Raw genomic sequence first — 15,024 nt, 5'->3', positions numbered from 1 at the left:
TGATTTAACGCAAAGTTGTAGTTTTTTCCCCAATGTAGTGTTTAGAAAAATTCGAGTCTTAACCGTGACATCACAGTTTTCAATAAATAATACTTATTTATTTAAAAATTTATCGATATATTGATAAATTATGGGTATTTTTTTAACTTGTAGCTTCAAAATATTGTTTTAAGTTGATGTTTTTACTATTATTTTACACTAAATATTTGGAAAATTTTATACTAATAATTAATTATCGAAATAATTAATTATCGATATAATGACTATTGAGTTTTTTACATCCTCGAGGAATTGCTTTAACTATATATGTTCAAATTATTTATTACACTGTTTTTAGAAACGTTAATCGACATACATATTTATATATACTAAATTCTCGACGTATCTAGCGATATTGTTGTAAATTTATTTCAACAACAATTTTTGTTGAATTGCAAATGGATAAATTAACACACCAAACAAACGCTGTTGTATTTGTAAACGCCAGAGACATTAATGTTTACGCTCGAAATGGTATGAGAGGGCTTTATTGACGCAGGTGTAAAAATTTGACGATGGGCGTAGTACCGCCCACCATTAGGTAAAACTGCATATCTTAGGACCTTTTATATCACCGTGAGAAAATGGACGAATTTGGACTGTTATGACCATATATTATCCAAATCCAACAAAAAAATGTTCAAGCAACTAATTACCGAATATTTGGACCCCAGTATCTATAGTTGACTTTTTGCGACAAATATCGGTGAATGTGTGAGATACAAAAGATATATAATTCAGGGATAGTCCTTGCCTGACCGGTTACACCCGAACTTAGCTCTCCTTACTTGTTTAACATTTAATTATTTATAATAAGTCGCTAATCATCGTCGTCATATTTATTTCATTAATATAAAAATATTTAATAATTCGGTTTTTTTTTTAATGAGTGTGCGCCACCAAATAACAGTACTTAAATTATTAAAATAAAATGATTTTATAATATGTAAGAAACAATTATTTAAAAATATTGAAATAAAATAATGACATGATTGTGCATTTGCATATAATTTGTTGCAGAACTTCCTACCAGTGGAAAAAATACATACGAATTATATACTATATGTATATAGGTATATATTCATAAAAGTACATAACTAATAAGTGTCGGTAGTTTAGAGGCAAAGGGTGCTGTTGTACTAACATACAATTAATTATTTGTCATTTTTACAGAGTGTTTCTTCAAAGGAATTCAACTCGCCAGTAATTGAAACCAAAGTGGTGAATAAAGAGTACATTAAAGCGTTGCTGGCAGGAGTGCATTCAACGGAAAAATAATTTAAAGTAAGAAAACTCGTATATTTTCAGGCTACAATTCGTTTCATTAGAAATAAACAACGAAATTTCTTAATAATTATAAATAGATAAGTACTTATAAATAAATAATTATAAAAAAATTAAAAAAAAAAAATATTTAAAAAAAATTAATTATTAACAATTAAAAAAAAATTAAAAACTACAATCCCAAAATAATTAAATAATTACAAAAAAATAATAAAAAATAGGAAAAAAATATAAGAAATAGTAAAAAATTAAATAAATAATTGAAAAATTAAAAAAAAATAAGATAAATCAAATTGCTTCGATTGTTTTTAAACTAAATTTAGAAAAATTAAATGTTTCCAATAAAATTTTATGCAAAGAATTTCAAGTTGTTCCTAAATTATTCATTTTCAACCTTTTAAAAATTATTTCTATAACTTATTGCTGCACTTTCACAAACTATTTTTTTTAATGCGAATTAGTTTTAAAAAAATTTAAATAAAAAATTACTAAATATTTGTAATCAAAATTTTTTAAATTTTTTTATAAAACATCTAAATTTCTTTTTACTATTTAAATTTTATTTTTATAAAAATAAAAAATATATTTATCTTTATATAAAATATTTTTAAAAAATTTTTGTGAATTTTTGTTTTTAGCTTTTAGTAAATGTTTGAAAAATAGTCTCTCTTATTTTTTAATTAATTTTTTTGAAACATTTTGGCTAAGTTTTGGTGTTTTAAATTCAAATGAAATTTAAACATAGCAAAAAAAATGTCTTAACTTTTTTTATATTTCTGATTTCAGGCATTATTTTGTTAAATAAATAATTTTTAAACTCAAATAATTTTAATTTCAGTTGTAATTAACGATTTTTAGTTAGTATTATTATTTTTTTAGATTAACGTTTAATATAAAAAAAAAATTTATAATTTTTCTTAAATTTAACCATAGGAAGAAATATTTATTTTGAAAATAAAAAAACATGAAAATTATTTAAAAAATACATATTTTTAACTAAAAAATGTTTATACTAACTTATATTTTTGTTTATTAAAGAATTTGAAATTTAATATCAGCTCTCACTGGAGTTCAACTGTTCCTTTTATAATATGAAAATTTTCAATTAATTTATTTACATACTGTCGTACTGAGCGACTGTAAATAAATTAGTTAATAAAAAATATTTTTTTTATACTTTTAGGTTTTCTTATTATAAATAAAATTAACAAATTTTGTTAATATTATTGGTAGTTTTTTTTGTTAATATTATTTTTGTTAATATTATTTATAATTTTCTTTATTATTATTATTTTTAATTCTAATTATTTAATATTATTAATTAAAAAATTATATATATTTTTAAAAATTTCATTTTTTTTTTGCTCAAATAGTACGCAATTCCAAATAACATAATTAAGTGTAAACTAAACAACGTTGAAAATACTTTACTTAAGATTTTAAAATTTTTTTTATTATATTATATACATATGTTCGAATCTCATTTCACTCCAACCAACAACGCTTGGTGCAATGTAGCAACTACAACGGAAAAATATATACCAAAAATCGGTATATATGAAAATAAAACGAATTCACTTTGCGAGCTAATGAAATTTCTTTAACAAAATTTTTGTGCTTTGTGGTTCTTATTTTGTTTTTGTTTTGAGTGTCGGGTTTGTAATAAAGAATAATATTTTCGTTCCTAACCTCGCCGCTCAACAAATCCATTTCATGCGATGCGGCATGCTTTGCCGTTTTTATAATGCTGTAGGTCTTGGCGAAGGGCGCCTTTATAAGCTGATTAATGCGTTAGTAAATTTAAGGATTCGTCAAACATTTGTTAATTTGTATTTTTCATTATTTTAATATAATTTTTTTTTGGTTTGTAGTAATGGAGCAGTAAAAATGTTCACGTTTTGGCGGAATAAGAAAACAGAAAAGAAAAAAATTCAAATGAAGAAAATTTCGTTTAAAATTATATGCAAGAAGATAAATGGAAATTTTCGTTCTAAAAATTTTTTTAATTTAAATTTAGTTTAATTGCTAAATCGTAAAGGAATCGAGTAAATTATTGGCATATTGTGATTAAACCTAAAAATATGAATTATTTAGTAGAGTTGCATAGCTGAGAAAATTTTGATTCTGACTTAAAATTTTAAGGAAACTTATAATTTACAAATATTTATTATATTCAATATATTCATAGATATGTAAGTATGTAAAGTAATATTTGTTATATTAACTTGTGATGATAATTATAGGAGTTAGTACCGAATAAAAGTAGTAATAGTAGCATATAATAGTAGTAAAAGTGAGAAAACTTAATCACGATAAAAGTTAAACCGCTGCAACCAAGGCACACGTAAAAAGAACGCTCTTGGCAATTCAAAACTTGTGTACTCACCTCCCACGACTCGCGTGTCAAGTCACTAATCTCCTCGTTCTCTTGGCTGCCGCTGCGTCCGCTCTTGCCGCTGCCGCTCTTCGTCCACTCGGTATCATCTTGGATGAGTTCGAAGCCACGCGCTTTGATTTGCTCCTCATTCAATTCACCGTACAGGTGCTGCACCCAGGTGTTTATGAAGCGATACAATTCATCAACGCTGTGAAGTGGAAGAAATTACAAAATAAAATTGTTAAAATATTTGAAAAAGTAAAAAAACTAAAGCTTTTTTTTGCAAATTATATTATATTTATTTTAAGGTATCAACAATATGTTTTTTAATTAAGGGCACGTTTCTTAAAAATATTAACATTTCCTATCCGTTTAGCTCGATACCCATATCGAAACATTCGATTTAAGTTTTTTTTAAAGCTGGCACCTCACGTAAAAATGTTTATAATTAATGTATAAATATAAATACTATTGATATTTTAACATCATTTTTATAACATTAAAAAAATGTTTTTTTTATTATATACATATTATACTTTGGTAATCGTTTTATATTTGTTTAGAAACACATTTTATTTGATTAAGTTTACTAAAAGAAAATTAAATTTAAACAGCTTCAACTCTCGAAAATATTTATATTATACTTTTTTCTATAGTTTAAAAACATTTTAGAATTAAGTATTGTTACCGAATTGATTTATTTAATTGTAAACAGCTGGCAACTCTCCTCAAAAATATTTTTCACTGTGTGCGTTTTCGAACCTTTAGAATTTAGTGCCCATATTATCATTTTCGCTTATGTTTTTAACTGTATTAAAACAGTTAAACAGCTGGCAACGCTTCTAAGAAAATCTTATAAAGGTGCAAGTTTTTTTTCAATATATTAAGTGTATACCCATTTTCTGACATTTAATTTTTCTTATCAAAATTATTGACTTAAAATTTTTTAACCGGCAACTATCACAAAAAAATTCACTTTTATGCCTCCTATCATATTCTAGTTATTTGTTGCATAATTCAGTTAAATCCAACTGCAAATTTTTTTAAGCTTCTTTCATTTGTCACAAATATTCTGACAATATTTTAATTTTTTATACATTTTTTTTAATACAATTTTTACATTGTTGGCAACACGCGTCAGTGATCATTTCAACGCTAGTTTTTCTCAAACATTTTCCATTTGATATATTTACTGTAATAATCTATCCGTCTCTTAAATTTCATTTAATAAAATATTTCAACTTCTGGCAACTCTATTGAAAAAATATACCTTACACTTACCGATTTTTAGGTACACTAAACCAGTATTCAGGTCTCAATTTATTTTTGCCATAAGACATAACTGAAGTCGGTAGCGGTATTGCCTTGCCAATGGGCTTGCCCATGCGCAGGCGTAAGTACAATGGTGGGTCCGGACAGGCGCGTGCCGGTCGTGGTATCAATTCTGGAGAGAAAAAACAAGAGCGGATGAAAAATATATTGTATTAAATTATGAAAAATGCAATTATCGGCTACACAACATTTAGGCACTTATATGTATATGTAAAATATATACAAATATACATATATTAATATATACATACTATATACATATATACGTATGATTATGTATAGGTATGTGGCGCACAAATATTTTTGAGTATGTGTAAATAGAAATTAATATCTACAAAATATTTTAAGCTAGAGCAGATAAGAGCCAGGAGTATTTCGTGTGTGCACTGGTTAGAAATCGCAGTAGGGTTTATGTTATCTCAAAAAAAAAAACAAAAAAATATAATAAAATAAATTTTTGTGACACACATAGCTACTGTATACAATAAATTTATAACACTTAAGCTGCAGTCGATTATTTTAGATTGATATATGAATTATTTACAAAGGAAACGCAAACACGGGTGAATTTCTTCTCAATTGAAGTATAAAGCAATAAATTTGTTGCTATTTTTAAGCATAACTTTTTTTATTGTTTGCCATATTTTAACAGAATTTCAATAATACTTTCGTTTTGTGGGGTAAACATTGAGATAAAGGATATGTAAATATATAAATGATTAAATTTACTGTTAAAGAGTATAAAAATATACTTATTTAGTATACAAACTGTGTCACATACCGACTATATTCAAGAGTGGAAAATATGGCGCCCGAACTACACGGTATTAGATTTTTTCGAATATGAATTAGGTGAGTATGAGTGTTAGTTTGAGTAGATGGAACGATAGAGTGTAGCATTTTGATAATTTTTGTGACAAAAAGTGATACAAAAAAATACATAAAAATACTGTTACAAATAGTGAATTAAATGTAGCTATATCACATCAAACATTATTTTAAAGTATCACTAAAAATAAACCTTTATAAAATATGTGGGACTAAAGAGTCACTGTCCAAGATGAATAAACATGATTTTTGCTGAGCAATATGAAGAAATATATAACACTTTTCAAATGAAAATATGAAATACTACTAATTCGAAAAACAACTTTCAAAACAAAATTTTTGAACAAGAGCAGAGATTTAAATAGCTTTATAACAAGACTGATAATGACACCAGAGCGACACGCTACGTCATAAATGTAACGTAAAGAACTGTCAAACTTTCATTGTAATTGTAAAAAAAAACGGTCGACTACCGAAACTTGTCAAAAACAACTCAAATTTGCTTAAACCACGAACTTTAAACTCAGTATTCACGTAAATAGATTTTTAAGTATCAAAGCGAGAAAAATTAGAGTTCCATTGTACATATTTACTTAACTCAAAATAGTGAATAACTTAAAAATATAAAAGATTTACATCTACAAAACTTAAGAATAAAAGATTTTAGAAATCTCCAAAAATTTTAAAAGTCTCCAAAAACTTCAAAAGCTTTCTAATCAAATATATTAAAACAAAAAAGCAAACTAAATTGTATAAAAAAAAATTATACGTCTCCAAAAAATGTAATAAGTCTACAAAAACTCTAAAAATCGACAAAATTAATAATATTGACTTACTGTCAACGCTAATGAACAATTCCGGTTTGTCATCAACTGATACCATCGAACGGTAGTCCAATTTCGGTTGCTGTTTCACGTCCTTCAATTTCGTTGTGGAAGCAGTGCCCTCCGACGATTGTGGACGCATAAATGTGCCAATCGATGAGCGTCTGCATGTGGAGAGAAGCAAAATATTAGTTCACAGACAAATACATATTTATTATTTTCAACTTTTTTTTGCATTAATGCTTTTTTCTTTTGACGCGGGATATTATTTGTAAATATTTGAATAAATTTTATGACCTCGCAGCCAAAATACAATTCGACAATTAAAACAAATATTTTTAACAACTTTTGATAATGAAAGATAACAGTGAAAGTGCTAAATGTTGTCCTACACAACCAGAAAGCAATAAACTAAATTAAAATTTTTTTTTTAAATACTTTTACAAAAAACAGTAAAGCAGTGTTTACTCCCTAAATTATATACATATATTATGCAGAGAAAAGTAAAATAATTGGTGGTTTTAATTTTTATATTTTTAAACACATTTTCTTTTTTTATATAAAAGGAGGTGCAAACTTAAAATTTTTTTTTTTTAATTTCGAAAATCTTTACATCAAATGTAATTTAACTAAGCAAATCGAGTTTTTACTGCTTATAACTAAAACTTTATTTAACAAAATAACAAAATACACACTTGTAAGTTTTGACTTATAGAATTATTATTATTTTTTATTATTCATTATGTTTGCTATTTTCAGATTTTTCTTTCCATTTACTTTAAGATTTTTATTTTTGTTTTTATATTATTTTTTTTATATCAATTGAGTATAAATGCTTTAGACCTTAAAAAGCCTAAACAATTTTCCATAATTAATATCGTTAGTCGATATGAGTAGAGAAATATGTGTTTTTCTACGTTAAAGCGCTAAAATGATTTTTTAAGTTAAATAGTAAATTAATGTTTTTAAGTAAAAAAATGTTACGAGTCTGATACGTCTAAAATAAATTGCTATCATATGACACTTTAGAAACTCTAAGTGCAGAGTTTTCGATTCTTATGTAAATTTCGAAATCGAATTCACCACATATTTAGTTCTGTTGCTACTCCGGCCTAGTTCTGCAGCATGTCAAGTTTTCGCCGTAATTATAAAAACTTAACGACTAGCAAAAAATAATGTTTTTATGTTCGAATTAATATTCGAATTTTCGAACAGTTCTCTTTATTCACTAAATTCTACATTACATCGCATTTTTGGCGTAATTATAAAAACTTAGAAGTGAAAATAAATATTTTTAAAGGAATATTCGAATTTTCGAACATAACAAAGTTTCACTAATACAGTCAATAGAACAATTTGTTTTTTACGTTGAACCTATTTTAATTACAATTTTCCTTGGTTATAAAATTTGATTTTATTTTTAATATTTCGAAAATAAGTTTTTTCATCAAAGAACGGCTACATAGTATGTATGTATACATGTATATATACATATTAACATACACACATACAATTTCTTAGATTTCGAAATTAATAATCGAATTTGGAAGTTTTGCCTTCTAAATATCTATATAACTTATGTCATCATAATAAAAAAAAAAACCTTTCTGGACACTATATTTATACAGATTTAATCTCACTTTCAGATAATATTATTTGGTTCTGTCCGAACTATGATTTCTGCAGCATAACGAGTTTTCGCCGTAATAATGAAAGCTTGATGATTAGCAAAAGTCGAATTTATGGTCTTTTAATTAACATTCGAATTTTCGAACATTCCTCTTTATTCACTAATTCTATATAACATCGAATTTTCGCCGTAATTATAAAAATTTAAAAATTTTTTTGGACGGAATATGCTAATTTTCGAACATAACAATTTCGAACACAATTTAGTTTTTTCTCATATCTTTTGTTTTTTAATATTGCAATGCAAGCATAATTTTTTAAAATTGATTTTAACTATGAATTTCCGGAAATAACAAGATCGGCTATACACATACATACATACATACATATGTACATATGTATATGATGTATATATAATACATATATTTTTTAATTAATTTATGGATTCGGCAGTTTTTTTTTACTATATATCTTTATAATTTCTGGCTATACAATTATCAAAAAAGCTATGTGAGATGTGATATTTATACATATTATATAATATTCGGATAAAACTATTGACTGACATTATTATTTAAAAAATTGTAGAGCATGTCTTGACAGCAATAATTAATATTTTTGTAAGTCGACCAATACCTCTTTCTCTAAATTTGAATGCAAGTGGTGTTGGCGGATTTTCGAAAAATATGCTTAACAACAGTGAAAAAATGCTATAGGTCAACGAAGGTAATCAAAATAAATAGCAGACTTTTCTATGAAGAAGTTCTTAAAACATTTACGGCATTTAGTAAATACTAAATCAAACAACAGTGCATGGGAAAAAGTGCGGAATAAAAAAATAACTTTACGCTACACATTTAGGAATTCGAACTTGTGTTATTTACATGACAATTTATATGTGTAGTACTTTCGAGAAGGGATAGAAACACATTTACATATATAGTATAGAATAGTTTCACTAGGAAAAAATAAAATATAAAAGGAAAATGGCTTTAGAGCGATAGCACAACTGGGATAGACTCCAAATTAAACGTAAAATGAATTTTTGTATTGACGAAAAAATATCGAGCATACAATTGATTCGAACATTACAAAGTAACAAAAAGTATTTGTTTGGCGGACAGTGAAACGACAAACAAGCATTTAAAAAATCCATTGAAACTTCAAAATTTTTGTTTTTGCTTGCGAAACTTAACAGTACTCGCGGCCAATGCTATTAGTCAATATTCGATATTCGAAGTTAAATGCAACAAAGCAACTAATTCTTACCCAGTGGAAATATGACCCTCGGAATGAGTTGAATGTGGAGTCAATGGTGGCACTGGTGAGCCACCAGAGTCTTCGGACGGTGTTTTTGAAAATAAATTGCCACCCAACTCTGAGACCAAAGTAATGGGTGAACTGTGAGTATTCGAATCAGAACAAAATAATAATAGTTGTTTTTGTATGCAGTGGGTGTGGAGAGTAAAGTGATGTGTTGGATTTGAGGTGGAAAAAACGGTAAACGAAAAGTTTACATGGCAGCATGGTGTGTTCGTTTGTAGGGGCGTTTAATGGTTGGTATTTGGTAAGTGCACAGAAAGTATTGAATAAATAATAATATTTATAATTTGTGATATATGTGTTTGGGTAGTATTTTTTACAAAAAAAAAACATAAGATAATAATAAAAATATTCCAATCGCCGCAAGTTTAGTGAGCATTGTTTGACAAATTTCGTTTTGATTTTTGGAAAGGAAGAAAATCAAAGGAAAAAATTGTATACCAATTATTCTTTTGTTTCTCATAAATGCCTTACAATAATACTAATTCAACTAAAAACAATATATGATTTCCACTAACGGTAAAACTATTGCTAAGCCGCTTATATGCCGGTGAACTCACCTTGAAAATACTTTCGAAAATACGCTCTGATTCGAATCGCCCGTGTTGGGCGCCGACTCAGAGTCCGCCGACTTGCCGAGGCTGCCACCAGTGCCCGGAGGGCCGCCTGCTTCGCCAGTTAGGCCTTCCACCCAAGCCAAAGGATATGATAAGCGTTTCAACATCTGCAAATGCATAAAAATATTGTAATTTGATTATTTCTAACACACATCTATTGCATTTAGCTTATACTTTATTCTTCTTCTCAGTATTCTTGTCACCCTGTGCGGCTGCCGCTGCCGCCGATGCCGCCACCGCCGCCGCAGCCTGTTGCTCGCTATTGTTATCGTCCACGCTGAAGCTGACGCTAGTGGTCTTCTTGCGCCCGCCAGCCGTGCCCGCGTCAAGGCTTTGTGCGCTCAGCACAGAGCTGCGCGGCGGCGATTCGCTCATCAGTGTCGGCGAGATGGTCTTCGGTGGCACCCAATCGGAGCTCAGCACAATATCGGCATCACTGTAAACGGTCTTCTTTGGTATGGGCTGCAAATTTGCTATGGGTTCACGTATATCGATGCCCGAGTCATAGCACGATTGCTTAGCTAGCTCCTCCAGATGTTCGAGATCGGCCGGCGCCAGACCGCCAGGCAAATGTAAAGCGCCACTAGCCGCACCGATGCCGCTGATGGAGGAGGTGGCCGAATGTGGATCCTGCCCACGGGCACCGCTATCAATGGTCGTTTGCGATTCGTTGTCGCCTTCGTCTTCCGATGATCTTCGGGAATTAAGATAATAGAGGCTGAATTTTTTGCAAATTTTGCGTATTGTTTACAGTATTATTTTTTGGAAGTAAGTGCACGCGTATGTAGTGGTGATGGTAAGCGAATTTCGCTCCGTTAAGAACGTTTCGTTATGGAGGCAAATGTCGGAGAGTGGCAGTTGTACAATAGCATTGGTGGGAGTTTTTGTTTACATAATGGAAAGTGGACAGTTAATAATTATGTGTGGAATGTGGTTGCCAATTGATGTCGGTTTTTTGCATTTTTGTTTTCATACACAAAAGGTGTGTGTGTATGTGAAGCGGTTTCACAATTCACATATGAAAATATAGGAAAATAAAAATTTACAAAATTAAAATTTCAAAGTTTTGCAATTTCATTTAATAAATAAATACTACCAATTATCGTATATAGAAACATATACACGCACACGCTGTCTCGGCATGCGTGGTTATTAGGCAGCGTGCGAAAAGGGAAGCACGAGACCTCAGGAGGAGCGAACAAAAGTTGTATTTACGTCAATAATTTACGATTCACTTTTATTAAATCTATTTTTGATTAGTGTTAATTGGTAAACTGATTTTTAAAATAATTATTTTTAATAGGAAAAGTCATTAGAAGATGGTTACGCTGAAAAGGTGGCGCCAGTTTGTTAGAAAGCGGGAAATGCGAGAGCAGGCTTTAGCAAAGAAGTTATTTTGAACCGAAATGGATTCAAATAATTGCAAGTATTTAGTTTTTATAATATGATATAATAATTATGAATTACTAAATAAAATTGAAATTTAAATTAGCAATAACACATTAAAAATACATTTTTAGATTTCTTGGACATTTTACATATAAATTGAAGTTTTTTGAACTGCTCGCTTTATCTTCGTTATAAAATGCATAAATATTCGAGAAGCATTTAATTTTGCGCACTTTCCTCTTCCCAGTGTCAAATATTTACTGAATTTAATTTGATTTTCTTATCATGGAAGCGAAAAAGATACTCGCTGCATGATTGATGTTGGTAAACAAAGCTTTACACATATACTAAACGTATTGGAATTGACAACGGCGCCAGGTAATGCTTTCTTTTACGATAAAATGTACGATTTTCTTTTATATATACACTGCACATTGCCAATAGTTCCACTTTCAGCAAGAAAACTTAATTCTTTGCTAACCAAATGGCTCGTTTTAAACTGTGTCAGAATATATGTAGCGCAATATAAGCTGAAAGCGTACTTAGCTAATTAATTGAACTTCCGAAAGTGGCGCAGAAGACTAGATAGTAACCCTGAACCAATTAAGATAACTGCACATTTATTTCTTAAACCAATACAAGAAGCTTACGTAAGCGAATTTACGTAGAAAAGGAGAGACAAGCACAGAGACGGAGATCGGTACATAAACATAGACAAATGCATGCAAATATAGAGTGATATATGATGGTTAATCGAATGCTGATTGCTTACCGATCTTTGCTCGGTATGGCCCAATGGTGATCCAATAGACTTTTGCGTCGTTCCTCCAGTGTGGTGCGTGTATCGGTGAGGTTAAGTGTTTTCTTCAAATCATTAGCATCAGCATCGTCTTCGGTTTTGTTGGCTTTCGTGTTGACCTCATCATCAGTCTTAGCACTTTCTTCTTTGGCTTCTACACCCTTCTCTGCGTCTTTTTGCTAAACAATGAAGTGCATTATATCATTTTTTCATATACGTACAAGAGTGTGAATTATTAACAAACCTCACGTTCGCCCGTGTTGGAGCATAGCGACTCCTGATCGTCACATGTCTCCATGGAACCACCTGTTTGTTAAATACGTAAGTATATTTAGTGATTTGAATAATGTAACAGTGCATATTTTATTTATTAAACTTATTTTTTACGCATTTACATACCTGTAGCGCTTTGCTTGCGCGCACCGTCAACACTTTCGTCGCCCCGCTCTTTGGCCTCTTTAGCCTGTTTCGCTTCTAATACTGCTTGTGGATAGTAGATTTCGGCATTTTCATTTTGTTCGGTATTTACACCGCCCGACACACGCATATGCGCTATATCGTGAAAGATGGCCGCATTCACGACCAATTCCATGGGTGCAATTACACCGTAGCTCTCGGGTCCATGTTCAATAACTAACGGATCGGAGACGTTCGGATCGAACATAACGGCGTTGGGTGTGACCAAAAGGACACCGCCCACGACACCTTGTCCATCGGTGATATGGCGTACATTGATTTTGAGGAAACGTTGTGTGATGACGGGATCGTCACTCTTATTTGCTTCGGCTTGTGCATTGTCGGTGCTCTTTGCAGAATCCACGCGTTCTATATGACCCGGCTTAGGTGAACCAGGGCGGAGACCTTCTAGTATATCTGTAAGAATTAAAATAAGAGAAATAGTGTAAAATTTCATTATTAGTTAAAATTTATAATAAAAGTAGGTCAAGGCACAGTGTGCTTCAAGTGGAATTGAATTATAAAATTAACACAAGCCTGCCTTAAAAAACTTACGTTAACAACTGTTTCACTTATCTAGGAAGGCTGCACCACCAACAGCTAATACAATAAAAAATGAGGTGAGTCAATACTAAAACTATATATGTACATATGTATATATATATATGTATAATATACATTGTATATGGCCCGTGAGAACTAATAAAAATTAACTTTTTGTTTTGGGAAATCGAAATCAACTTTTTGTTTGTTTTGTTGCAGTTGTATGGAAGGTAAGGTGTAGGCTTGAGAAACTAAGTTTAAATAAACATGTGCTATTATATAATAGTTCTAAAACAGCGCTTTAAAATAATATCTAGATAAAAACAGACAACGAAATGTTTACTAGATGGTAAAATCTGGTAGGTAAATGTATTCGGACGCTAACTCATCAGTTTCTCTATCATTTACCGCTCATAATTAATTTTCAATTGCTTAATTGAAATTTTATTTGATGAGGTTGATTATGGATTTGGTGATTGACACCAAGTAAACAGTCCTTTTTCAGTATGTTATTGGAATCGTCCTTGAGGACGTTTCACACTAAAAACTAAAACAAAAATGATAAAACTATATAGCCGGTCATTAATACGGGAAAAGGTATTTTGACTAGCTTTGTTTGTTTAAATTATATATACACTTCAATTATTGTTAAAAAGTTGTGATAATGATATCGTCGAAAAACATGTGTACATATGTATATCGAACATTTAGCACGTTTCTTAGTAAAAATTATTTACTGTTTATTATAATGTTATATTTTTACTTAAAAACTATTAGAAAATGTTTTCAAATATTTATTTAGAGTATTTGCATATGCATATACTTAGAACGTTCACCTATAAACGTTAAGAGAAATCGCATGATAAGTTTTTGCTTCAGAGCTCAAAGTTTCAGAGCGACCAATAAATTTTCATAAATTTTGTAGCGTTAGTTCACACAAAAGTAAATATACACAGAACTAAATAGAGAAATTTAACTTTTATTGATCCTAGTCATGTGCATTAAAAATAAATCTGTTAAGGCTTATATAATTATGTCTTATATTATCAAAATATTTAACTAACTACTGCAATGTCCACTTTCTTTCTTAACTAATAGCTAAATAAAACTTTTAGTGTGTGTATTTTATCAATTTCAATAGATAAGAGAAAAAGCGTTAACTTCGGTTGAAACTGAGGTTAATACCCATCACATGTGTGGATTTTATGTAATGAAATGGTAAAAAGACGTTAAATCTTGATTGTGATTGGCAAATAATTCAATCTAAATTTCGTAAAGATATCTCATCTTATAAAAAATTTGATTTCGATCGGTTAATTTGTATGACAGCTATATACATTAGTGCTTCGTTATCGTCGGTTGCATAAAATGCATAGCTTTTTGGAAGGAAAAGGACACGTGAAATATCGATATTTCAAAAACTTAGGGACTAGTCCGCATATATACATACAGACAGACGGACATGTCTAAATAGACTCAGCTGATCATTTATACACCATATGTAAGCAATTTAAAGGGTTTCCGATGTTTTGTTTTGAGTGTTACAAACTTCGTGCAAACTGGTTACACCCTGTTCAGGGTATA

General features: G+C 29.7%; 1 protein-coding gene across 21 annotated transcripts in view; it reads right to left on the bottom strand.

The window, feature by feature from the left end:
- LOC126767909 (TLD domain-containing protein 2) overlaps positions 1-15,024 on the bottom strand; it is a 313,504-nt gene that overhangs the window by 61,557 nt on the left and 236,923 nt on the right. For 8 of the 21 annotated variants that reach the window (XM_050485643.1, XM_050485647.1, XM_050485633.1 and 5 more), the window contains 10 exons: positions 12,841-13,314; positions 12,686-12,747; positions 12,415-12,620; positions 10,428-10,971; positions 10,197-10,360; positions 9,583-9,714; positions 6,697-6,848; positions 4,982-5,144; positions 3,710-3,908; positions 3,013-3,102 (listed from right to left, as the gene is read on the bottom strand). In XM_050485643.1, the coding sequence (XP_050341600.1) occupies positions 3,013-3,102; positions 3,710-3,908; positions 4,982-5,144; positions 6,697-6,848; positions 9,583-9,714; positions 10,197-10,360; positions 10,428-10,971; positions 12,415-12,620; positions 12,686-12,747; positions 12,841-13,314 (2,186 nt within the window). The remainder of the gene's footprint in view (positions 1-3,012; positions 3,103-3,709; positions 3,909-4,981; positions 5,145-6,696; positions 6,849-9,582; positions 9,715-10,196; positions 10,361-10,427; positions 10,972-12,414; positions 12,621-12,685; positions 12,748-12,840; positions 13,315-15,024) is intronic. The other 13 variants (XM_050485642.1, XM_050485655.1, XM_050485658.1 and 10 more) reach the window with 7 other exon arrangements.

The sequence above is a fragment of the Bactrocera neohumeralis genome, chromosome 2, assembly GCF_024586455.1.
Source record: "Bactrocera neohumeralis isolate Rockhampton chromosome 2, APGP_CSIRO_Bneo_wtdbg2-racon-allhic-juicebox.fasta_v2, whole genome shotgun sequence".
NCBI classification, from domain to species: Eukaryota; Metazoa; Arthropoda; class Insecta; order Diptera; family Tephritidae; genus Bactrocera; species Bactrocera neohumeralis.
This window is presented reverse-complemented; position numbering and strand designations above follow the sequence as displayed.